At 47.7% G+C, this 25000-nt stretch overlaps 1 protein-coding gene and 1 long non-coding RNA gene across 7 annotated transcripts in view; both read left to right on the forward strand.

Moving 5' to 3' along the window:
* The window catches only part of MAN2A2 (mannosidase alpha class 2A member 2), a 658091-nt gene that overhangs the window by 4994 nt on the left and 628097 nt on the right, over positions 1-25000 (forward strand). For 2 of the 6 annotated variants that reach the window (XM_085644368.1, XM_085644371.1), the window contains exon 2: positions 20077-20236. In XM_085644368.1, the coding sequence (XP_085500494.1) occupies positions 20077-20236 (160 nt within the window). Of the gene's footprint in view, positions 1-2398; positions 2553-2662; positions 2725-3264; positions 3333-20076; positions 20237-25000 lie in introns of those variants that run through there. The other 4 variants (XM_085644370.1, XM_085644372.1, XM_085644369.1 and 1 more) reach the window with 4 other exon arrangements.
* LOC146860480 (uncharacterized) lies at positions 3455-4589 on the forward strand. Its single transcript, XR_014978821.1, has 3 exons — positions 3455-3569; positions 3661-3751; positions 4169-4589. It is a non-coding gene; the product is annotated as an uncharacterized LOC146860480 (long non-coding RNA).

Genomic DNA, 25000 nt, shown 5'->3' on the forward strand with positions numbered 1-25000 from the left:
AGATGTGTCAGCATTATATACCAGTATCCCCTGGGAGCAGGGATTATTAGCACTGAAAGACACTCTTTACAAAAGAGATGCCACCTTGTATGGACACACAGAGATGATTTTGGAGATGACACGAGTGGTGTTGGAAACAATGTGTTTTTTACACCAGGGAGATTGGTACCGACAAGCCATGGGAGTAGCTATGGGGTCAAAATGTTCCCCCTCAATAGCAAATCTACATATGGGCAAATTCGAGAACAAACATGTTTGGATTGACGGCCCCCCAAACCTGACAGCAAACATAGTATATTGGGGACGTTACATTGACGATATTTTCGTCATATGGGCGGGAAATGAATCAGAGTTCACAACATTTACAGATTACCTAAATGATAATCAATTCAATCTGGACTTCACCTCCAATTTCATTACATCAGAGATTGAGTTCCTAGATATTAAAATCTATACTAAGGGTAGCCAAATCATGTCCAAACTCTTTAGGAAAACAACAGCATGCAATGCAGTGTTGCATGCTACTAGTGCACACCCTAAAGCGCAAATCAAAGCCATCCCATTTGGCGAAATAATTCGCCTTCGCAGAAATGGCAGCGAGGATGAGGTCTTCTTACAGGAGCTTAAGAAACTAGAACAACGCTTCCTAGACAGAGGCTAGGGTCCCAATCTAATGGAACCAGCCAAAAAACGAATACTGCTCACCTCCAGAAAGACTCTGCTAAAAAAGAAAAACTATAAGGGCACCTGCTAGATGAGTAGTAAATTGAGCTTAATCACAGTTCATCATGTGGAAAGCAACAACATCTTCAAAATTCTTTCCAAACATTGGCATCTTCTCAAATTAGACAAGTCCTTAGACAAATATCTAACAAAGAAACCAAGGGTCATACATAGGAGAAATAGAACCATTAGGGATATCTTATGCTCCAGTTACTTACCGGTCAGACATAAAACTGTATCTTGGTTACCAACTAAACCGCAAGGTTTCTTCAAATGTGCCCATTGTAACATGTGCCCTCTGGCTAGTAATGGGACTAAGGAGTTCTGTTACAACACATCGACCACTCATGTGATCAGGGACTTCATGAACTGTGAGTCCAAATACATAGTCTACTGTATTATATGCCCATGTGGGCTGATATACATCAGCAGCACCATACGAGCCCTAAAAGAAAGAATACAAGAACACATAAGGGCAATTCGGAATAACAACTCCAACTACCCCATGGCCATCCATTTCAACACGACACATCCCAACACGTCTCTTATGAACATTAAATTCCATGGTATTGCACAAGCCTATGATGACCCTAGGGGTGGAGATCGCATCTCCTCTCTTAGGATAATGGAATCAAAATGGATAATACGCCTTCGGGCGGTAGAACTGGGGATAAATTACGATAGAGAACTACATGTCTTCCTGGGGAAGTAATATCACTCTCAGTAGGGGTTCTCAAGATTAACTTTCAAGTAAGGACTAGGGGTAATAAAAAGACAAATATACTGTGATCTCATGACTAAGTTAATTTACATGTGTCATTGGAATGTATATCTCTGTACATGTGTCATTGGACTGTATATCACTGGACATGTCACCCTATCCTAAGAGCAACCTTTATGAATGTGCCTACTAGGATGTCATAACCATCCCAACTTGAATGTACTGTGAATAGTAACCTATATAGCTATACTCGAAAAAATGAAATATCTCCCGAAATTTGGATGTGTTCTTAACAGTAATTCTTTGGTTCAATGTATGTGAGATATACTAACAACTCTTTATTTACATCTTTCTACGGGGTGTCATCTTTTGGCATGTGGGATACTCCTTTCTCCAATTCACAACACTGACCCAGGGACTGAGACAGAACATTACATCAGGCCAGATTCAGTAAGAACACTTCAGGATCCCAAAAATTATGTGTTTAAAAAATACACACACTAGGCACTGATTACTAGAATGATCAATAATAGTGTACTCTGTGAACTCGCCTCTGCAAGATCCAATTTGTCTTGTCAGCTGAGTCCGGTCTTTTTAAACCACTGTTTAAATAATGGCAGAGGAGCAGGTTTCGTAACTGTAACACTCTGCCTTTACTAGGGCACTGTAGATTGCGAGTCTTCACACAAATGTTTATAAATGGCGCAGGTGTTTCCTTTGGGATACACCAGTCCGACTTCACTCCTAGATATACACCCTAGAAATAGTAGTAGCATGCCTAATTTGAATTCTCTTTTTTATTAGCTAATTCTGGTCCTTTATGCCTTTTCTTTAAAAAAGACGGAGGTGTTTCAATCGGAATTTACCTGTCCGCCCACATTGCTGCCCTTTGAACTTGGGTCTTACATGTTACTGTCCCAAAATGGCAGAGACATTCTCCTTAGAACTTACCAGTCCGTTTTTACTGTTGCCTCGTAGAACGATGAAGAAAGAGGCTTAGTCCTTCTACCATGTCCATGACCGGAGTGCTTACAAAACTGTGAGCACTGATCATGGCTGCACTCACTAATCGGAACCGGATCTACGGCGCGCTGCTTGCTGAAAACAAGTAAGTACGACGACTTGGGGTTTCCCTGGACATAGTCTAACTTTTTAGTCTTTAGAGACAGCAATTGTTCATACAGAGACGAGTGTAATTACACTCTGCTTTCCCCACAGGGACCTATCATAGTCGCCTTTCAGGAGCAGCAAAAGATAAACTAACAGCACTTTGCCAAACAGTAAGTATCTTGCCCACAATGTGGACATTTCGTTACTGTCTCGTCCACCACTTTCAAGAAGAGTTAGAAACACAAGAAGAATTCATTGAATAGCAGACGGATAGTTTCCGTCGCAGTAAGAGAACTCTCCCCTATCTGTAGGGAAGAAATAGTGAGGGCAGGTAAATTTTTGTGCCGTAATGACAAGGCGAGCAATCGGGTCTATATCTGTAGCTCTCAGTACACTCCTAACTCCGGGTATCTTTTAAGAAATAACTCCTGTTAAATAGACAATGTTGCCAGATTTACTACAGGCCATATTAGGGCCGTATATTTAAACGTGGAGGTGCGTCCATGCACACCTCTTTATGACAACGGTTTGGCTTGTTTTTTGGATAGATTATCAACCACCCAACGGTGGGATGAATTTTATATATGAGGAACAGACTGTGTTATAGGATCAGCTAAATGGAATGTTTATCCAATATATGTCTGCTCTTTTTAAACATGTTTTTGTAAAATAGAACACAAGATTACGCTAAACTTTTTATTTTTCCATAGATGTTTTTATCAAGAAATTCCAATTGAAAAACAGTTCATGTACTATCATAAAAGGGATCATAAATAAGGTCAGTAGGGATCAACTATTAAGACAATGATTTATGATGGAATTTATAATGCTCTGTCATAATGCTTGGCATGAACATACGTTCCAAATATGTACCTTTTGAAACAATTTCAGGACTGATCCGGCACTAAATGGATCAAACTCAATCGCTTCTAAGACCAACCGGTGTCTATGGTGTTTGTTAACATCAGTACACAGGATAGGACCAACCCAGGTCAGAATTGGATATGTACTAGAGGTACCTTGTACCAATAAGGAAACTTCAAGTACTCATAGCGAACTCTAATATGTTCATAATAATTATGTTTACTCTCATTCCTTATCTTTAGGATTGGTTCAACAATAACGGACCTTTCACTGATTCCTCGGGCAATACTGTGCCCTCGGTGCACTTCAACACTAATGCAAAAGATATTCAAGGTACTCTTTTCTTTTCCCTCGCACTTGTTAGACGCACGTGGAAATCTCTTTCGCATACTGTCACTCGTTCTACGTTATCACGGTGTCTTTCCGGGCTGCTGAACTTGTGGTCTGTGCACTTCCTAAGTAGCATCTGACTCATAAAACACTTCAAGGATTTCTTTGGGCTTTCTGTTCTTTCTTCTCCGTTTATCTTATATCTTCTAACTTTATTAAACCATTTCACAAAAACAACTCAATATTTGTGTTTGGAGTAAGAATATCATGCATCCATCTTCCGTACTTGCAGAAAGATAACCTTGAACAAATTCCTACAGTAAATGAGGACATTTTTTCCGCTGATATGAAAGCAAATTGTGATATCAAACAAATCTTTTGTTTTCTTGACCTTATATCTTCTCCAAATTCTGCTTACAGCCTTGATAAAGTTACTTGTAGTAACGAAACACGTGTCGGCTGTCTTTGGGAGAAAGAAACCAACTTCATCATTTGGACTGTCACATCGGAATATGATCTTTCTGAAATTAGAATAGAGAATATAGAACATTCATCCAATTTTGAAATGTTTTGTATGGATTTGACCTGTTTACTTACACCTTGTAACGTTAAGCACATCATGTGAAATTCTCAAGTTACATGGCTGTCTTTGGGAGAAAGAAACCAACTTCATCATTTGGACTGTCACATCGGAATATGATCTTTCTGAAATTAGAATAGAGAATATAGAACATTCATCCAATTTTGAAATGTTTTGTATGGATTTGACCTGTTTACTTACACCTTGTAATGTTAAGCACATCACATGAAATTCTCAAGTTACATATGAGATTAAATTCTGTAAAAAAAAGAATCTCTGTATGATGTTCTTCCTTTTGAAATAAGGACAATACATATTGTGGTCTCAATTTTTGACAACAGAATAGCTCCTATTGTCATCAGAGTGTTTTCACTGCAGTATTGTTGAACTTTCTATGACATATCTGTGATATATATTTTTCGTTATCACAAAAACTTTGGAGTGCCGGGGTATAGCTATGTGCTAAAAAATCCATTTACAAAACATGTCTACCTCACAGGCACACAGTACTTTATCCGTAATGTGTGTCCACCTAACTGGCACACTGTACAGTGTCTGCTGCATTTGTGCAAACAGAACACTACGGTATCAGGAGGAAACTAAGTGAGCTGCCAGCTGATGCGGGGCCTTGCCAATGGGTAGCTTTACACTCACATCAGCGCATCCCAGCTGAAAGATTTACTTATGCTTTGGCAGTGGTCGAAGTGGGCGGGAACGGAGGGGCACGGCGTGCCCCTACTTATTTAATTTAACAAAGTCCGTTCCCCTACTTCTTCGTTTCAAAAATGCATCCCGGGACGGCAGGAATGCTCTGAGCTTAAAAGAAATACTACAGCATCATCCAGGCCAGTGTGCTGCATAGCGAGGAAGGCCTCTGCAGTTGCCAGGACCCCCTCCCCCTTCCCCACTGTATCTGTAGGCAGGGACCTGCCCAGCAACACTGTAGGAGCCGTGGTGCACTGGAGGAGCAATCAATCTGCACAAAAACCCGGCTACCTCTGATGGGCCCGGCTGTGCAGTGATTTACACCTCATTTAGTGAGGAGGCCACCCACCTGCCCCCACTGTGACCAATACAATGGACACATCAGGACACATTGGCGGCCCCACCCTTGACCTCATCTGCCCTTTATTTTCGAGCTCACCCAGACAGGGCCGGCTTTAGGGCGGTGCGACGGGTGCCACCGCACTGGGTGCTGGCTTCCTGGGGGCGCCGTGTTTGAAAGTTTATTAAGCTTTTGAAGCACCTGCTGCAGCGTTTCTTTCCGCCTGCAATTACCAGGCCTCACATAAATGTCAAGATAACTCGTGTGATTAATTATCTTCCTGGAGAGAGATGAGCATTTTGTATAGTTGAGGTTTTGACTTCGGTGAAGTTAGTGCAGAGGGTTAATATGCCTGCTGCAAAGAACGTGTACCAACTGTAGATTACACAGTGCATCTGATGTAAACAGATCAGCAGGTTACTGCCTTTAAAAGAGACATCCTTTTTGTTACTTGAAATTTATAACTTAAAGTCCTAATATAGAATAGTGAGCTACTAACTTTCATCCTAGAACTGCATACACACTGCAAAGTATACATTATTAGAACATTGATTAATGTTGCAAAAAGATTTAATTTGGCTAGAAATCGATTCTTGTTATTAAAGAAAACTCCCAACTATGCTGTTTCTTGTTCGACTCCGAGTTTGTGCTTCTCCACACCAAGAACTCTTAAACTAGGAGGCGTGGCTTGGGCGCCGATGGCGATGGTCGCCTGAGAGCTCGGCTCCGGGACTGAGCCCGTGATTATCCTGTAAATCGGCGGCTACGGGGCACCCCGACCCCCATGTTTTGGTGACCGGCCCAACGGAGACCTGCCGGGGCCCCCAGCGTGATCGGCACGAGCGGTGACCCGGTGCAAATCGCAGTTAAGGGAACTGCGGAGTGTGACCCAACATGGCGCCCGGACTTCTTTGTCCCCGTGGCCGGATCCGATAGACTGGAGGATCGTCGCTGACGACGGGGCGCCCCCTGCTCGGTGGTCTCCCGGTGGGGATTGAAACTGGACATCGGTCAGAGTGGTCTCTTCTACTGGGGACTGCACTCGGATGAACGGATGCCCACACCATAGCGGAGCCCACGTTGGGACAACTGGAGATCCCGACGGTGGCCCCACTCCCTGCATCGTACTTGGCTACTTTCTCTTGGCTGACCCACTCCCATGGGAGGCGCAACCCTTTGGAACCGCGAGTCGTCCGGTAGAGCTGGTGACACTCGGTCGGCCGTGTGGGCCTGCCCGGCCCGGCGACGATTGTCCCCGCCTCCTCCACGGTGCCCCCGGACGGCAAGGTGGTGGCACGGACCGCGGCTGGGACGATCCAACGGGCCTTGGAGACGGAGATCTCCGGCACTTGACCTGAGGCCTAGCACCCGAGGGAGTCGTAGCCGGTGCCGACACTCGGGGACACCTGCTCCGGGACCCGGGCGGAGAACGGCCGGCGACATGGGGAAACCTAGAGGTGCCAAGGGGACTGCCCCGGTCGTCTCGGACTTGGAGACCCAGGACAAGGAGGAACGCGGAGGTCCAGAGGAGGCCGGTGGTGCACCTCTGCAGCAGCAATTCGACCGCGTTTTGGAGGCGATAGCGACCACGCGCTCGGCCCTCCAGCAGGACATTGCCCAGGTGGCGACGAGCCTGGGTCTCCTCAGAGCGGACCACGGCAAACTGTCGGACCGGGTCAAGGAAGTGGAGGGCTCGGTGAAAACCTTGGAGCCGGCGCAGCGCACCCTGGCCGCGGAAATGAAGGAGGCTTTATCCCGGATCACGGTCCTCGAGCAGAGAGCGGAGGATGCAGAAGGCCGCAACAGGAGGAACAACATTCGTGTGGTTGGCCTGCCGGAAAAGGTCGAGGATGGCGACATGGTGGCGTACCTGGAGGCCTGGCTCCGAGACACGGTGGCCCCGGAGGGTTTGTCCTCCTTCTACACTCTGGAGCGCGCCCATAGAGTCCCGGCGAGGCCGCCGCAGCAGGGCCGTGCCCCGCGGCCGGTGGTGGCGCGGTTGCTGCACTTCAGGGATAGGGACCTGATCCTCAATGCCGCCAGACACAATGGACCATTCAAAGTGGCGAATAATCAGGTGAACATCTTCCCGGATTACACCTATGAAACCCAACGCAGACGGTTTTCCTTCCTGGCGGTCAAGCGCGAGCTCCGGAGTGAGGGTATCCAGTACTCGCTCTTCTACCCGGCGAGACTCCGCGTAATTGTCGATGACAAAACCCAGTTCTTCGACACCCCAGAGGACGCTTGTCACTGGCTCGAACTCTATAGAGCGGGGAAAGGTGGATCCGGCTCTTCGCCTAGACGGATGGCAGAGCCGGGACAGAGGCGGAGATCCAGGAGGACTAGAGGTCGCGGAGGCCGATCGGGGGGTCCCTCAACTGTGGAGACATCGACGGAGCGGAGGGGAGTGCTGGAGGTGCTGACGGCGCTGTCTGGGTCACGGGACGATGCCACGGCGGAGGAGGGGATCCCGGGTGACGAGGGGGGTTCAACGGACTCCGAGGGATCTGTACCGGACAGTGGCCATACGCCGGAGATCACACCACAATCGGTGGAGGACATACTGGATGGACAGGGGTAACTGGGTGTGCTTCTTCAGTTTGGGTGGGGGCCCGGCGGGGGGATGGCGGGTGACGGTAAGAGTGGTTGTCTACCGGGGTAGGATGGGCGGGGTGCCCTGGACTGGCCCCCAGGGGGTCTTTTCGTGACACTGTTGTGGGCTTGCTCTAGTCCTGGTGGCCTGGGCGACGAGGGCCCATTGCCTCCGTCCAGCCCGCACCTGGCCCTTAAGGCCTTCCTGTGGTGGCGACTGCAGGATTAGTAAGGTGTAGTGGGTTGTTGGGGAGTGTGGTTTGGATGGGAACTAGATGGTGCTATTTGGGTCCTGTTCTGGGGAGGGTGGATGGGGAGTTGATTAATATTTGGGTTGTTCAGTTTTGTTTGGGGACAATGGCCGCCATCAGTGCTATGAGGATCGATGTCCTTTTATGGTTGGGACCCAGCTGGGGAGACTTTACGAGACTGATATGGGACAATGGCTGAGATTGCCAATCTGAAATGTGTTACTTGGAACGTACGGGGGCTTCATACAATGTCCAGGCGTCACAAGGTCCACGCTTATTTAGTGCGTAGGGGGATACAAATGGCGCTGCTGCAGGAAACCCATCTGAACAAGGCGGAAGGGGCGGCGCTACAGCGTAGATGGAGGGGGCAGGTCTTTTGCACCTCGTACTCCGCGTATGCCAGAGGGGCGCTGATCTGGGTTAGAGCTGGGGTCCCCTTCCAGGTCACGAACACAGTGATAGATCCAGAGGGGCGCTATGTGGCCATTTCGGGGACTTTGGGAGGGAGAGACCTAAACGTTTGCTGTGTGTATGCTCCTAATGTCGACCAGACTGCCTTCCTTTCCAGGTTATCGGGCTCGTTGGCCCACTGCCTCTCCGGGCCCATCCTGCTGGGTGGAGATTTCAATTCCGTAGTAGATGTAGACAATGACCGCTCGCACCCACCCCTCCCTGATTCTCCGGTTCGTCGTTTGGCTAGGGACCGTCGGGACTGGCAGACTCACTGGGGCCTAACGGACATTTGGAGGGCGCAACACCCCACAACTAGGGACTACTCCTACTTCTCGAGCCTCCATGAATTGCACGTTCGATTGGACGGCTTTCTTGGTTCGCCCGAATTGGTTTCGGCGGCGGTCCGGTCTGAATATTTGACCAGAACCATTTCTGATCATAACCCCCTCCTGTTGGACCTTCGCTGGTTTCCTGGGGTGCCGGCGGTGCCCACCTGGAAATTACGTCCCGAGACCCTTGAGGACAGTGTCTTCAAGGCGGACCTGGGTGACACGATCTCGGAGTACTTCGCGTCCAACGGTGGCACCGCGAGCACGAGAGCGCTAGAGTGGGACGCTTTTAAGGTGGTGGTGAGAGGGTACTGCATATCTAAACAGGTCGGTGTGCGGCGAGTTATCCTCGCGGACCTGGAGACAGCGGATCGGAAACTCCGCGAGTTGGAATTACGCCGCCCAGGGCACCCAGACTTACAGGCGCGCACGGCGGAGGCGAGGGAGGCGGTGGCAGCAGAGGTCGAACGGCTCCGCTGTTTTGACTATAAAGCCTATACGGTTCGGTCCATCGCGGAGGGGGATAGGTCGGGCGCGCTGTTAGCGTGGCTGGCCAACCCTGCGCGGCAGACTTCACTGACGACGTCCATGCGTAGGGCAGACGGAACCCAGGTGTATACTCAGCCTGCGATTTTGAGCTGCTACCGGCAATACTATGAGCGCTTGTACCGCAGTCGCTCTGTCCGAGACCCTGCCCTGCTAGATAATTATTTGCGGCCCCTAGAGATTCCAGCAATGGAGCAGGAGGTGGCTAAAACCTTGGGGGCCGACATAGAACTGGGAGAGATCCGTAGCGCCATTAAAAAGATGGCGAGAAATAAGACCCCGGGCCTGGACGGGCTTCCTGTAGAGTTCTATGCGGCTTATGCCGATCTCCTAGCCCCTAGGTTGTTGGTGGTATATAGAGAGGCGAGGAGGCTGGGGCGCCTTCCAGGCTCGATGTGTGAGGCATTGGTGGTCCCGCTCCTCAAGCCCGGCAGGGACTCATCCGATCCGGGCTCCTACCGTCCCTTATCGATGCTGACGGTGGATTATAAAATACTGAGCAGCATCTTGGCCACGAGGCTGCTTGGGCACATGAGTTCCTTAGTGCATGAGGACCAGGCTGGCTTTATCCCCAGGCGTAACACGACCATGAACATTCGCAGGTTGTGCCGCTTGCTTGGGGAACCGCTTGTGGACGCCCCATGCCCGGTTGTCCTATCAGTGGACTTAGAGAAGGCCTTTGATAGCCTGGAATGGGACTACCTCTGCACTGTGTTGCGGAGGTTCGGCCTCGGGGAGGGTTTCGTCAGCTGGACCAGGGTGCTGTACGCCTCGGCGTCAGCCAGGGTTCGGGCGGGACCGCTGATTTCCTCACGATACCCGGTGGAACGGGGCACGAGGCAGGGCTGCTCGCTCTCCCCACTGCTCTTTGCGCTGGCGGTGGAGCCTCTTGCGTTGCATCTCCGGTCGGGAGCCCATTACGCGGGCCTGTGGACCCTGTCGGGCCCGCACTACGTCTCGCTATACGCAGACGATCTGTTGCTCTTCCTAGAGGACCCGCTTGCTGCCCTACGTGGAGCTGCGACGGCGCTCACGGAGTTTGGGGAGGTCTCGGGCCTTCGAGTGAATTGGACTAAGACTTGTCTTTTCCCGATTCGCAAGGGCACCCCTACACCTGCCTTAAGTAGGGAGATTAGATGGGAACCCGACTGCTTCAAATATCTAGGGGTGTATGTCTACCACGAACCTTCTGGCCTCCTTGATGGGAACATTGCCCGGGGCATCCGGGCACTTCGAGGCAGTATGGGCTTTTGGGCCACGCTGCCGCTCTCGGTGGCAGGGCGGATCGCTCTGCTTAAAATGGTGGCGCTCCCCCGGCTGTTATATTATTTCCGGACACTACCGATCTGGATCCCACCGACCACGTTTCGACTATTACGGTCCATGATAGTCGGATTCCTTTGGGGCTCGGGCCGCCGGCGGGTGGCCCTCAAGACCCTGATGAGGCCGAAGGAGGAGGGTGGGCTTGCGGCGCCGGACTTCGAAAAATATTACTTAGCGGCGCAGCTCCAGACCTTCACCCAGGAGATCGCTCGGGAGTTCCGGGGCCCCGAGGACAGGAGGGGAACGGGTATGGCCAAGCATGTTCTCTCCTTCATAGTGATGAGGCAACGATTGGCCTTGCAGGACTTGTCCATGGAGGAGCGGACTGTTCGCCTGTGCTGGAACCGGGCTCACGCCCGGGGCCACCAGCGAACACCGTATGCACCCGAAATACCGCTGGGGATGCTAACGGCTTTGCCCCATGGGGGTGATTGGTCGCGGCTGGCGACCTGGGAGGACGCCGGCCTGCAGCTCATCGGTGATCTCTACGAGGACGGGACGCTCTTGCCATTCCAGGAGCTCATTGATCGCTTCGGGATTCCCCGCGGCGACTTTTTGCTGCACTCGGCCCTTGTTCGAGCGATCCAGGCGCACTGGAGGTCCGGGCAGGCAGAACCCCTTTTATCCCCAGTGTGCCAATACGTGATGATGTCCGCGGGCACGGTAAGGGCGGTCACATGCCTTTACGGTAGACTGCTCAAGGAGGGGCTGGCTCCCCTCACCACCCTGAGAAACCGATGGGAGGAGGACATTGGCAAGGAGATCCCAGAGACGACCTGGGCTCAGCTGGTGCGGCGTGCCTGGAAGGGCACACGCCACGCCCGCTTTCAATTAGTCCACTATTATGTGCTCCATAGAGCATATTTGACCCCGGTGAAAATCAGGCGATATTTTGCGGCGGCCTCAGCGGAGTGCCCCAGGTGCCCGGCCCAGGAGGCGGACCTTCTCCACATGCTGTGGGCCTGCCCGGGATTGTCGGCCTATTGGGAGGAAGTGGAGAAGACCCTGGAGGAAACGACGGGGAGATCCCTTTCGTTGGATGCGGCGGTGGGTCTCCTGCATTGGTTCCCTCATACCTCCAAGAATAAAATATCTAGTAAATTCATCGATTTGGGGCTGCTCCTTGCTAAACGGGAGGTGACCAGGAATTGGAAGGCACGGACCGGCCCGACAGGGAGCCGGTGGCACAGCGAATTTTTGAAGTGGGCGGCGGGGGAGAGTACGCTTAGATACCAGCTAGCTTGGAGGCAGCGTAACGAGAAGGCCGAGGAGACAGCGCTGGAGTGGGAGATGCTCGTGCAGGCCCTTAGGGAATATTGCGCCCCCGGCGATGCCGAACGTGAGGAAGCGGCGCGCCCTGAGTCCCGTTAGACGGTTGCACTTTTCAGCTTTATTGCTTCCCCCATGGGTACCCAAGAAGATCCGGTTGCGGTTGATGCCGCGCGCTGATGGCGGGGGGGGGGAGGGTTTTTCTGGGATTGGGGGGTTTTAAGGGTGGGGGGGTGTTTTTGGAGTTATAGGGTTGTTTAGAAAAGCAGATGAAGGACAACGAATCCTCCGGGCCGACCTCGACAACCTCCTGAGCCCCCACGGACTTTCGCCGCCCGACCCCAGGGTTGTGGGCTGAACGGCTGTGTAAACAACTTTCGGAGGGGATCGGAGGGTTGGGTTTCAACGCTCCGGCTTGAGATGTAATGCTGGCCGATTATGTAAAGATTTACTAATTCCTGCAATAAAAATAATTTAAAAAAAAAAAAAAAAAAAAAAAAGAACTCTTAAACTATACTAGTATGGATGACATGTGACTCCTACACTTTTAGTCCTTTGGGTTATGTAACATTTCCTATACACTGATTTACACACGTATGATTGATTGCATCACACACACATTACACAGAGACAAAGTGCTTGGACACCCTACACTGGTATGAGTGGCGCTATATAACTAATTCAATGCATCTGAGAGACTGTGGTTATGGAGACTTGGTCACTGTTAAAGGGTGCTAGTGAGAGAATCCGTGGTGGAGGTGGTCATTGGGGGGGGCGCCAACAAACATTGTCGCACAGGGCGCCACCAGCTCTAAAGCCGGCCCTGCACCCAGACTGACAATACCTCACGGAAAGGAAGAGGACTGGAATTCGTGGCAGACTGTGCTCAAACCTTGGTGCGTTTTAAAAATAAATGTGGAAAATGTTTAATGTCTTATCTGCTGTTTTCCGTATTCTATTTTATAAAATGTGTACTGCTTCTCTGTCTATGTTCAGGGATGTGGTCTTTTTGAAAATACTGTTTACCCTTTTCCAAGGATATAACATAAAAGCAGCCCGAGGTGTCCATTTCTGTGACACCCGAGCACCAGAGCCCCTTGTGAGCCCCATCCAGGGTCTGACTGTGAAAACAAATAAGCCCTGGCTCCAAGGCCGGGCTGGTGTACTGGGCATCTGGTTTTATTACTGGAGGCTGCAAAATCGACCCCCAGTAACAAAACCCGTAGGGCTGTCCAGCACAATGACTCACTTCTCACTCTCAAAATCGCAAAAATCACTGCAGGATTCCTTGTAAGCCCAGCAGATTTCAGGCAACAATAAAAGAGTCAAGATTTATATCTCTGGTGGTTGATCTTCCTGTTGGAGAGAGATTGGAGTATTGTCTATTGCCAGTTTTGACCCATCCATTGTAGCACAGAGGGTTAAAATGCCTGCTGCAAAGAACCTGTACCATACAAATCACAGAACTGTATTTAATGGGCAAAGCTCAGTGGGTTACTGCTTTTGTCACAGAGAGCTGCATGCAAACTGCATGGTGAGGGTTTGGAAGTTATGTTTTTTCCCCAGTCATTCATTATCCTAATACTGCTAAAATTGGTTTGTTTGGGAAGAAATACATTCTTTTTAGAAAATCCAACTACTGTGTTACATTTTGAACCCTCGGGTTGTGTTCCAGATCTTAAAAAAAATGCAACCAGAATTGATGGCATGTGAATCCTAACACCTTGTAGCCCTTTTTGTGTTGTAAACATTTTCTAAACCTTGATTTACACACGTATTATTAATTGTCTCTGTATGTGTGCATGATGTAAAGTGCTCCAAGTCCCTCACTGGTATGAGAGGCACTATAAAACAATTTAAATACATGTGAGAGAGGGGCAGTGGAGAGATGAGGGGCGCTGTTGCAGGGTGATAGTGAGGGAATCCTTGAAGGGCCCCAACAAGATTGTCGTATCCTGGTGCACCGTAAGGTCATCATTTACTGTTCTCTAAAAGCTAATACAATGGAATACATAATACAATGTGTTGTAGAATGCACCATTTATGTAATTTTTTCCAAAATTTTCTAGGGGAGAGAACATCCTCTCCCCGTGTCTCTTTTGCAGTCATCAGGCTTGCTTGCTGCGTTCGCATGCATCACACTGTGCAGGGGATGGACACAAATTTCCCAGGGCTGCCTTGGGTTCCCAGTTTGGCCCTGTCTGGCACCAAATTAAAAGTGCCCCATTTAGCAAATGAGATATCTAAACAAGCATTGGCAAAGCCAATAGGTCTTGCCTTTGGGACCTCTTAGGTTTGTGATTTTGTTTTAGCAATGCATTACAGCCTAACTAATGTACGATTGTGTCACCACAAAAAATAAAGTTGGATGTATCCTTCGCTTCCCGAATGAAAATATAATTTTGCCTTTTACCCTCAAGAGCTCTTTCAAGTTTTTTGTGGGTAGGAGAGTTAGCAAGCCAGACTGTTCAAAAGGATAGTTAGCAGGACACTTGAATACATAATGTCGATGTTTGAGCAGCTTGCTGGCTGACATGAATGTGGAGGAGCCCTGTGGGTTTCTGTGAGTCAGATCAGATTTTCCTCAAGAATCCCTTAATCTTCTGAGCCCTGCTTATGCCCTTCCTTGCTGTCCACGAGTACACCAAAGGCTTACCTGTGTACACTAAGAGCACAGTTTTCATGTCCTCAACGTTTGAGGCAAAAAACACTCATTGATTTCTATACAAGGAGTGTAAAAACTAAAGTAGCCATGTTGTTCCTGCTTATTTCGCACGCTTTACATAATCTTCCTGTGCCTATGAGTGTTTGCCTTTTCCAGGATGTTGTTACTTTTTTCAGGCAGTGCGTAATTTGAATTGAGTCACAGCCAGGTGTTTATAAGGCAGTGCAAGTGTCTCTCAGTGGGACAGAAGTGTGCTCAGGGAGGATAGGATGTGGCACTACGGCCAGAGCTACCAAATCTGGAACTGGGGAATCGGGCTTCATGACCAGTCCACCAGACCACTCTCCTGAGGGAGCACATTCCCCTACTAGACCTTAGAAGGCCATACTAGTCCATAGAAACCCTGGTCTCTAAGCACCAGCAAGTGGACCCTACCGGTGGCCAGTGTGGGTTAACCTTGAAGGCCTGTCCATCACAATCCATACTGAGGTTCACCTACAGTCTTGCGAGTAGGCCTACGAAGCAGCACACCCTAGAACAGCAGTGACTTTGTCACTGAGGTCACAGGACCCTTGAGGGCAGTCCGCCTCACACATAGGTGCCTCCATTGGCCTTGTTCCAGCAGTATTAATGCAACTCACCAGGGATTGGCAATGCAGGATTTGCATGCACACCAGACTAAGGGGAATGTTTACAAGGGCCTTGCGTCATGCTTGCACCACAGAACGTGGTAAATGTCCGTCACAAATCTGCAAGTCATTTATGAAGCCACGCAAAGTCACTTTGCATGGCTTTGAATGGTTTCATAAATATGGAGTAATGCAACACAGCGCAAATTGCTGCTTTGACTTACTCTGCACAAGGTAGGCGTTGCAGTAGGTGTTCCCACTCAACTCTCACGTTTTTTATGCATTCCCAGATTTACAAGGACTTGTAAACCTGGGACTGATTCAAAATCTTACGCCTCCCCAAGGGAGGCACAACAAGGAGAAAAATCTTTATTTCTCCCTGTTTTCCTCTTTCTATATGTGCAGCACTCATACAAAGAAGAATAAGCCTCTCAGGTTTGCTTTTGTGCACAAAAACAATGCTGCATGCAACGGAAGCAAGGGTGCCTGCGTTGGCGCTAGGCTGACGAAACGGCACCAGCACACTTGGAATGGGCAGGAATGCACTGTATTGGATAAAGACAGTGCATTTCTGCCCTTTCCCTGTGACGCAGGGCAGCACAGCAAAGTAACTTGATGCGTTGCACCACCATTCCCGTAAATATGTCCCTAAGTTCTCAAACTTCACGGTGTCTCTTTGCTTCAAGCAGCCAGCACTTTTAACATGTGCTGCCTGCTTTTGGGCCACTGCAATTATGCAGTAATGGAGGGCAAAATTATGTTGCAGTGTTGACTAAATTATGCAGCAATGAAAGACTGCAGCTTAATGTGGTACATTTTCTGATACTTTGTTATTTTGACATTTTTACACATACTAACAGTCTCTGCAAAGCTTTCGCCTCATTAATAGCAGCCCTGAGAACGTGACCAGTCAACCTTTGTAAAGGGCTCTCCACTTCACAGCAACACAAGTCACGTTGTTTTGATCCATTTGAGATACAAACAAATTTTTAGGTAAAACCACCAGCTTATGAAGCAGATGGTGCTTTATGTGGCAAACACGGCAGTTATAATTATGTGGAAAACATTTGCAAACTAGGATATTTTGCGATTCATGTTTGAACTTCTCTCATGCAGTCTCTGGTGGGTGGTATTCCTAGACACCTACAGTGCTAATGGAGAGACAAAGGAGGAAGGTGTCTAATAGTGATTGCAGAGGATAGTAGCCTGTAGGGGAGAAAATAACTGATTGAAATAATCGGAGGACCACTACCTATTTTTGACTCTACCAATGTTTGAGTCTCATAATTTCAGAATTGATGCATTTGCAATTCTGATTGCTATCTAACTTGAGTGGTAATTACACAAACTACTCATAAAATAGTTGTATCTCATTCATCTGATACTGCTAAAAACATCTGCAAAACCAACAGGTCTGGGTTGTTTTAGAGTGCTAGGTCTAGATACAATAACAGGAAACTAAGAGGCATCTAATGCTGGCTTCATGACACGTTGCTTGAAGCATGTAAAAACACAAAACAATTTTGCATTGACCGTGGGGCACAGAATGATGTCATCAACAGTGCTCCCCAACACGTGGGGCTTCCTGTCATCGAATCTAAAGCCAAATGTTATGTTCAGAATTGGTTAGAAAAAGGGAGGAGAAGTGCTAATGAAAGAAACTGCATGGCTCGGACACAAATGGCTTATGATTCCACCTATATGCGTATTTGGGACATTCTGTGATTGAATACGTATCCCAAATTGTAAATGTATTTTAATGTCAATAACTCATCTATTAAACCTCAAATAAACGTGTATCTATTGGTTGCATTAAATAACATTATAAGCTGTAACTCGTCAGTGAAATGCCAAACATACTAAAAATTGGGATGTTTTGCTCTTTCTAGCCACACCTCTGACTCCGCCCACTGACCCAATCCTCGGAATATTCGCGCCCCCTGATGCTCCGCCCACAGTTCCCCTACTTTTTTTTCCCCACTTCGACCACTGTCCTTTGGTCGACAGTTGTCTGCATACCTGGCAACTTCTTGACTACAAAATGAGGCGAATTTAGTTGTTTAAGAGGGCGATCCTTTTAAGGTAAATTAGGAATGAACACTTTTTGGAGGGTGATGCAGTTTTGAAAACGGGTGACCATATTACGGTCTATCATTTTGTTTGTCAGGAGGGTTAATAAAAGTACAAAAAGCGTGACACCCGCCAAAATTCTGTCGAGTTGAAAGGTATTTGCCCGTCGCTGACCAAAAAGCACTTGACTACTTAGCACGTTACCACACTGCTATGCACACCCAGCAGCACCCTATGCCTCCAGCTGAGAAACATCGTGCGGGTAAGGCTGCCAGATTTCCCAAAGTCGCCCAAGACGTAATGGCCTTAAGTTTCTTTTTTGCAGACCATGTTGTGTTGTTGTTTAGAGCAATCGGTTTCAGCAACGAGAATCTGGTGTTCAGCTACCTAAATATCGAGAGTTAAATAAAGGTACAGGACTGCCTCATTGTGTCCACTGTGACACGAAGCCGTCTATTCATTTAATTTGCAGGATTCAACATCGTCTATACATGAACCAGTGGACACGCAGTGATTTGGTAGTACCTAGGTTACATATCGCTTCAACAAGCATCTGTAGCCATACCATCTGTTATTTGAAACTCTAAAATGAACCATTGGGGCATGGGCTCAACTCCGTGTCAAAGAGCTGCATGAATTGCTAACTTTAGTTTTGGGGTAGCTGACAACCAGATATCTTTAAGATCACCCTTTGCAAATATTTCACAACCCTTATTTTTTTTGTTGTTGCATATAGAGGACTGAGAGATATAATGCGAGCCCGGCAGCACCGCAAAATCCTCTTCCCCAGACAGCCCAACGTAATTTGCCTTTTGTCAGCATAGATACATTCTGGACCAAACAATCAGTCATAATCTACAACCAGGGGGTAATGTCCCTAGCCGCCCCTGACAACCATCACCACCAAACAAACATTAGTTCACTAGCTGTCTCTAAGCCAGAAACACTTGATGAAGAGGGGCTTCTCTGCTCTGTATTCTCCCCTGGAAATATACCATGAGACTCCACTCCCCGAGGTACTCTATAACCAGGCATACACAGCATTGCCTTCTTCCTACGGGTTATACGCACAAGCTCCTTTCTTTCCAAAACCATGCTCCCCAGTGAGGTCCATGCACCTTGCATCTGTAATACTGCAATATCGCCTGTTGCCTTTGCCTTCAGTTCAGAATCTTTCTTTACAGTGGACTATCACTACTGTGGGCTTCTGCATGCAACATGCGAGCAACCATCTCCTATGGTACTTGATTACCAAATAACTCCAGCAGCGCACTCTACTTTAAGCCCTTGAGCACACCTAACAGGAGGAGTTTGTGTCCATGTCAAGATACATGCATCAACCTTCCAATTTTAGAGATGTCTGATCGGGCATCTACAGTAGCACTACCTTTCTCCAGCCAATGAACACTTATAATAAATCTGCCAGCACTTGATGTAACCAACTACTGTACAGCTTATTCAGCACCATCTTTCTTCATCTCACGCACATAATTCACATGAGTTATGTTATGCAGATTTGTAGAGCGCACTATCACCAGGGAGGGTATCCTGGTGCTGAACACGCTGGTGCACACTTTGGTCCAATTTTTTAAAAGTGGCATTATCCCATGAGTACCTCATTACAAGGTATACTCAGTGGCGCTATTTTCTCTACAGTAAACATACTCTGTAACCTTCCTGACTCACAGGTACCTACCTACCTGACCGATGTGCGTCTCCAGCAGCACAGTGTGCCTCCAGTTCAGGTTTGCACCCCAAACTGTGTAATCTCTACACATATTTGTTATACTACTAAACTCCTGATCGAACAAACCAGGGCTTGAGGGCATCGGAGCGCGGTGCAGTGGTTGAGAATTACAGATATTGTTTCACAAATAACAAGGAAACCTAGGGTTTGCACATCCAGAAATGGAATGAGTGGTAATGGGAGAACATAGTACTATTTCACAGGACGGTGATTTGTAAGCCCATACAAAGACCAGCTTGATCTTCTTATTAGGAGCATATAAGAAGTGAAAACGGGCACAGATCTAGCTTAATGAAGGAGCAGTGGCAGTTCCATCACACATGTTGTGTTTTTCTAAAATATGTTTGTTGGTGTGCACCTTTAGACCAGGCAGGGCCTTTTGTTACAGCTAATAAATAGAGAGCGTATTCTAAGCACTTTAATGAGTTATGCCAATTCTGTTGTACCTAGGTAGGGCTAACAAAAAGTAAATGTACGTAATTACTACATTACATAAGCACAGAACCAAATCGGGCAAGGACAGACTGTGCCAGGACCGGGATGTTTTGAGCACATCCTAAAATACCGCACATTACTATGCTTTTCGGCTGTCCTGTTTTTCTGCTCGCTGGCTGTCTCAGAATTAATGCCTTGCCAGACAACGCTCCAACAGGCACTTAAGGAATACGTCTCAGATTTCCTTTTCTTTCAATCTAGACTTCAAATATAAAGTCAGTATTTTTTATTTGTATAATTTATGTGTAAAGTACTACATCTCAAAAGCAAGACCTACTTTCGAATTTGAAACGTATTTAATTCTTTTTTTTTACATTTTATTTTGTTAAAGAAAAATCATTTGGACACCATTGGAATCTTTTCTGCCCTGTGAAGCGACAAGGGATCAGCTGAAGACTTCAGTCCTTGGGAAGGCTTCATCTCTGTTAGCAAAGTGGAGAGATCCAGGAGGTCCGAGCACTTCAGGAACCGACGAGGGGACCCTTACTGGGGTAATTGATCGCTGTGATGTAATATCCTGCTCTAACTGTGTGTACTGGTCACAGCTGCATTTCATGCATACCACGACCCTAACATTTTGACTGGCTTTTCAGACTTTCCTCGCCTTAGTTTAACTGTCAGTTGTTGATTAATTTTCTGCTTCGACCCCCATTTCAGTAGGGAATTGAGGCAGGCACTCATTGTACTCTGTGCATTTCAGTGGTGGGGTTAGGGTAGTATCTCTATTGTATCATATTGCATTTCAGTAGCCGCCCACTTCTCCATAGTCCTCAATGTGTTTCACCAGTTTCAAGTTTTAAGTTTATTTTATTTGCATAGTTACTGAAATCCATTACAATATAGCAAACAGTCAATAAAACCATAAAGACATGCATTAGAATGTAATACTCACGTACATAGATAAAAATATCTCATTAAGGGCAAGAACTGGCTAAAAAGAATTAATCTTCATACAGATTTGAAATTGCCTGGATAAGGTTCAAACAGCAGCATTGACAATTAACAGCCAAGCTCCTTTCTCTAGACCAAATGCAAGAACGAGTGCAGTAAAGCGCCACTTGGAAGTGCTTAGAATATTTATTGTTTTTTTTAAAGTGCTAAGTCTCTGAAGCCCCTTCCCAACAACCAGACTTTATCCAAGTGCAGAAAGTGCCAACTGCAAAGTGCATGAGAACTAAAAGTGCCTAGTGTACGGCCGTTGTATGTGATTCAACGGTGGGGCAGTTCCAGGGATGGACAAGTCTGGTTCTAAGTACGGGAGTGCTGCCGTGAAGAAAGTGTCGGGTGTAAGGATGACGGGTTCAGACCTTAAGGCGTGATTTAGTCACATGCAGGGCTGTTGCCTGTGATCCTAGCGTGGAGTAATGTCAGGGACGGGCAGAATCTAGTTCCCAGTTAAGGAGCGCAGTATGCAGAGTAGGGCAATGCTTTGAGTCGGGTGCAAGGATGGCAAGTTCCGACCACAAGGCATGGTTTAGCCATGATAACCAAGCCCAGGGCAGATGTAGTTTTTGTCAGCCATCTCTTGAGGTTCGGGACGAATCATAGAGTACCTTGATGTCTCGTTTTGGAATTTACTTTCTCACCAGTGCAAGGAATTTTACTAATCGACAGTTCAGCTGTGGATCCTCAGTTGCGAAGCAGACCAACACAGTCTGCCTCCAACGTGCGGATCCCTCTTTGGTTGAAGTGAGCCATAAGCAAGTGTCTCCTTTCCTTCAACATCTCTTTACAGGTTCATAACAAATGTGACAGGTTTTCCATGTCTGTGCCAGAGAGGCGGCAGGCCGTCGTTGTGACCTCCCTCTGCCAGTGGGGAAGGTGCGGTGCACAAGGCAATAGCCCCAAATGGTGTATCAGGAATTGCTCCCTGGTGGTTCTGGAGTAGCCTAGGCTAAAGTATTTTTTGGGGGCACGTGCGCTGTAACTATTCAATGACAGCCAATCATGGGCTCTACTTGAGAAAACAGCCTTGACTTCCACTAGCAAGAGGAGCTTTGTTGAATCCATACAGTTCATTTTTTAAAAGGCAGTGTGGCTGATAGAAGCTTCCCATAGCCTGATCTTGATCAGGGATTCTTGATGATAGGTTCTGGCAGGCGAAGTGTCTCTCTTTTGTAGCTGTTGCCATAAATAGTGGTTCAGAGGGCTGGGAGCAGCCTTTCTCATTTTGCCCCAGCAGATTATGACACCTCCTTACCTGGTCAAGGACTGCTTTTGCAGTCCAAACTCCAGCCTGATCGGTGCTGGCGAGGTGTGCATTGGCAGGCTGAAGATAATTCTGTATGCTTTGATTAGGGCGCAGTCTAGTATATTAACACCCCAACCTCTGGAGTCCGCTGCCGTATTTTATTGTTGGCAAAAGTTTAGCTTGCACTACCCAGAGAAGCGAGATCAGCGTTGGCCCGTTTAATTTTGATTTTAAATTCTTTAGCGTCACTGCCAGTGCCAGCCCTTCCCTTTTGATGGTCTCCTACTGGTGCGCATATTGACACGCTTTATCAACAATCATCCGCTAAATATTTGTGTTCTGTTGCTGTCTTAATTTGTGTCTTGCCCAAGAACCAGACCAGTGTCTTTTTCTTGTTGTTGCTGATCATCATAGTGCGTGTCTTATCAAAGTTGACTTTTAATCCGTTTTCAACCAAGTATTCTTGTACTCCTCCTCTCCATGAACCGCCAAATCAACGCTATCTCATCCACCTGTTTCAACTGCCTCCGTATCATGCGTAAGACGTTCAAGTGGATCCCCCCTGATTGCAGAAAGACCATCACACATGCACTCATCACCAGCAAGCTCGACTACGGCAACGCCCTCTACGCAGGAATCTACAAATACTTCGCAAACCCCAAACCATCCAAAACCCGGCTGCCAGGCCCATCTTAGGGATACCTCGCCACAAACACATGACCCCTCACTTGCGAGAACTCCACTGGCTCCCTGTCGAGAAGAGAGTCACCTACAAGCTACTCATGCACGCCTACAAATCTCTCAACAACATCGGACCCAAGTACCTCAACAGCAGAATGAGCTTCCACGCACCCAATAGGAACCTCCGTTCAGCTGACCTCGCCCTGGCAGAGATCCCCTGCGTCTGCCGAAGTTGATCCGGAGGGAGAGCATTCTCCTACACCGCAGCCACAGAATGGAACACTCTCCCAGTAGAAATAAGACGCTCACCAACCCTGCACTCCTTCAGTCGGGCTCTCAAGACCTGGCTCTTGGACTGATCGGAGCTGCCCTATCTTTCCCCTCAGCGCCTTGAGACCCTCACGGGTGAGTAGCGCGATTTACCAACCCCTGATTGATTGATTGAAGTATTCCTCTGTTGTGTTAAGGAGGTGCTGTAGGCCCACCTGAGTGTGACTGACCAAAACTACATAAGCAGCATAGAGAAAGCTCGACAGTGCCAAACCCCCTAGCTTTGGGACATGAGGGTTGCAAGCAGAGTGCCTGCATCAAGTCAGCCAGAAAAAGATTGAATAAAGTGGGATCCAGGACGCACCCCTGCTTGAGCCCTTTACTTGTTGGTATTTGCCTTGAGACTTGTTCCTTAACCCAGCTTCACCTGCACCCAGGTGTCCGTATAGAGAGTTTTTAACAAGTCCAGCAGAGTCTGGGGAATCCCCCAGCATGCCAGCTTACTCCAGGGCCTGCCCCGATCCACATGGTCGAAAGTTGCCCTGAAATCAATTAGGCTGAAGTGAAGAGATTGTTTTGAGGCTTTTGCCATGTCAATGAGAAGTGACATGGCCAAGATGTTAGTTGTTGTGCGGAGAGTTTGAGAACCCAGTTTGATTGAGTGGTATTATTGTATTCTCAGTTGCCCAGGACAAGAGTTCCTCTAGTAGTGTCCTTGCAATTTTTTTGGGCTCCATGTCAATAAGGGCAACTAAACGATAGTTTTTTGCCAAGGTCTTATACCCGCTTTTATATATTGGAGAGATTATTGAACCTCTCCCACCTCTCTAAGAGGCTGGGATTGTGCTGGGATTGTGCCACAAAGTCTGATTTTAGAGAAGAATAGTTCTAATGCTTCTGCCCAGAATTCCGCGGTCTGTTTGAAGATTGCCGGCGAGGTGCCGTTGGGTCCCAGGGCCCCTTCTCTCCTGCCCTTTCTGATTTGCCGTCTAATTGAGTTTGTTTGGGGTGACCTATAGGAGTGCCGTGGTGCAGTTGATGGTTTAGGGGAAGGTGCTATAGGACTGCCTTTCTTTAAAGAGATGTCAGAAAGGGTGTCCATTGGTAGCTTACTGGTTTCCTTGCCTGTGGCGTGTGCAGCATTATGATGGTTGAAATGGTCCCCTAGATACGCTGCCCAGGTGTCTTCTGATATGTGAGGCGTGACTCCCTCATGTGATGGACATGTTAGCTTATTGACTGTCCCCCAGATTTGTGTACTATCATTGTGCTTAATATCTGCGAACAACTTTACCCAAATTTCGTCTTCTCATGATCTGGTAGCAGCCCACTTCAGCTTCTTTCATGTTGTTTTTTGCTGTTGAAGTTATGTCTGTAGTAGAGTGATGTCCTCAGGATTGTGTCGAAGGGACCTTAGGGTGTTGTGTACGGTTCTTTTGACTTGCTTTAGTTTGATCCACTGGATTTTAGGATGCTCCCCACCTCGTTGGGGTTTTGCTCTGAGTGGCACAGCAAATATTTCCTCCAAAATGCTAGTGAAGCACTTCCACCTTCCTATTGCATATTTTGTTGTACCCAATTGTGCTTGTAGAAGCATCATTGTTGACTCTGACAGATACCCTATGGTTGACTGTGCGAACTTAATCTTCTTTTAATTAACTGTAAAGATGGAATCGGGTATCTCCGTTGAACGGCTGAATACAGGCACAGTTGTTAGTAGAGATATTTCTTGAGGACGATGGTCGTTGTTGCCTTTCTTTCTTAGGCGGAACTAGACAGCCTGTTGCAACATTGAAAGGGAGACAAAGGTATAGTCTTTCTTTGTGCTTGTAAAAGAGGAATAAAAGGAGCCACCCACAGGTTATCTTCCTGGAACCTGCCATTGAGAGCCCTTAGATTGAGGTGCTCTAGATCGTCCAATAGACATATGCCTAGTCTGGTGATACGGCCATGAGAGTTTCTGTCTTGCGCAGGTAAATTCCAGAGGGAAGATTGGGCTGTAACAGATTCATCCCATGAGGAGCCCAGCAGATGCAGGTTCAGATCCCCTGTGAGGTCAATGTTTGCAGTTTCTCCCTCGGCTACCACGAGGTGTTATACCAGCTGTCGCATA

The sequence above is a fragment of the Triturus cristatus genome, chromosome 3_1 (assembly GCF_964204655.1).
Source record: "Triturus cristatus chromosome 3_1, aTriCri1.1, whole genome shotgun sequence".
NCBI lineage: Eukaryota > Metazoa > Chordata > Amphibia > Caudata > Salamandridae > Triturus > Triturus cristatus.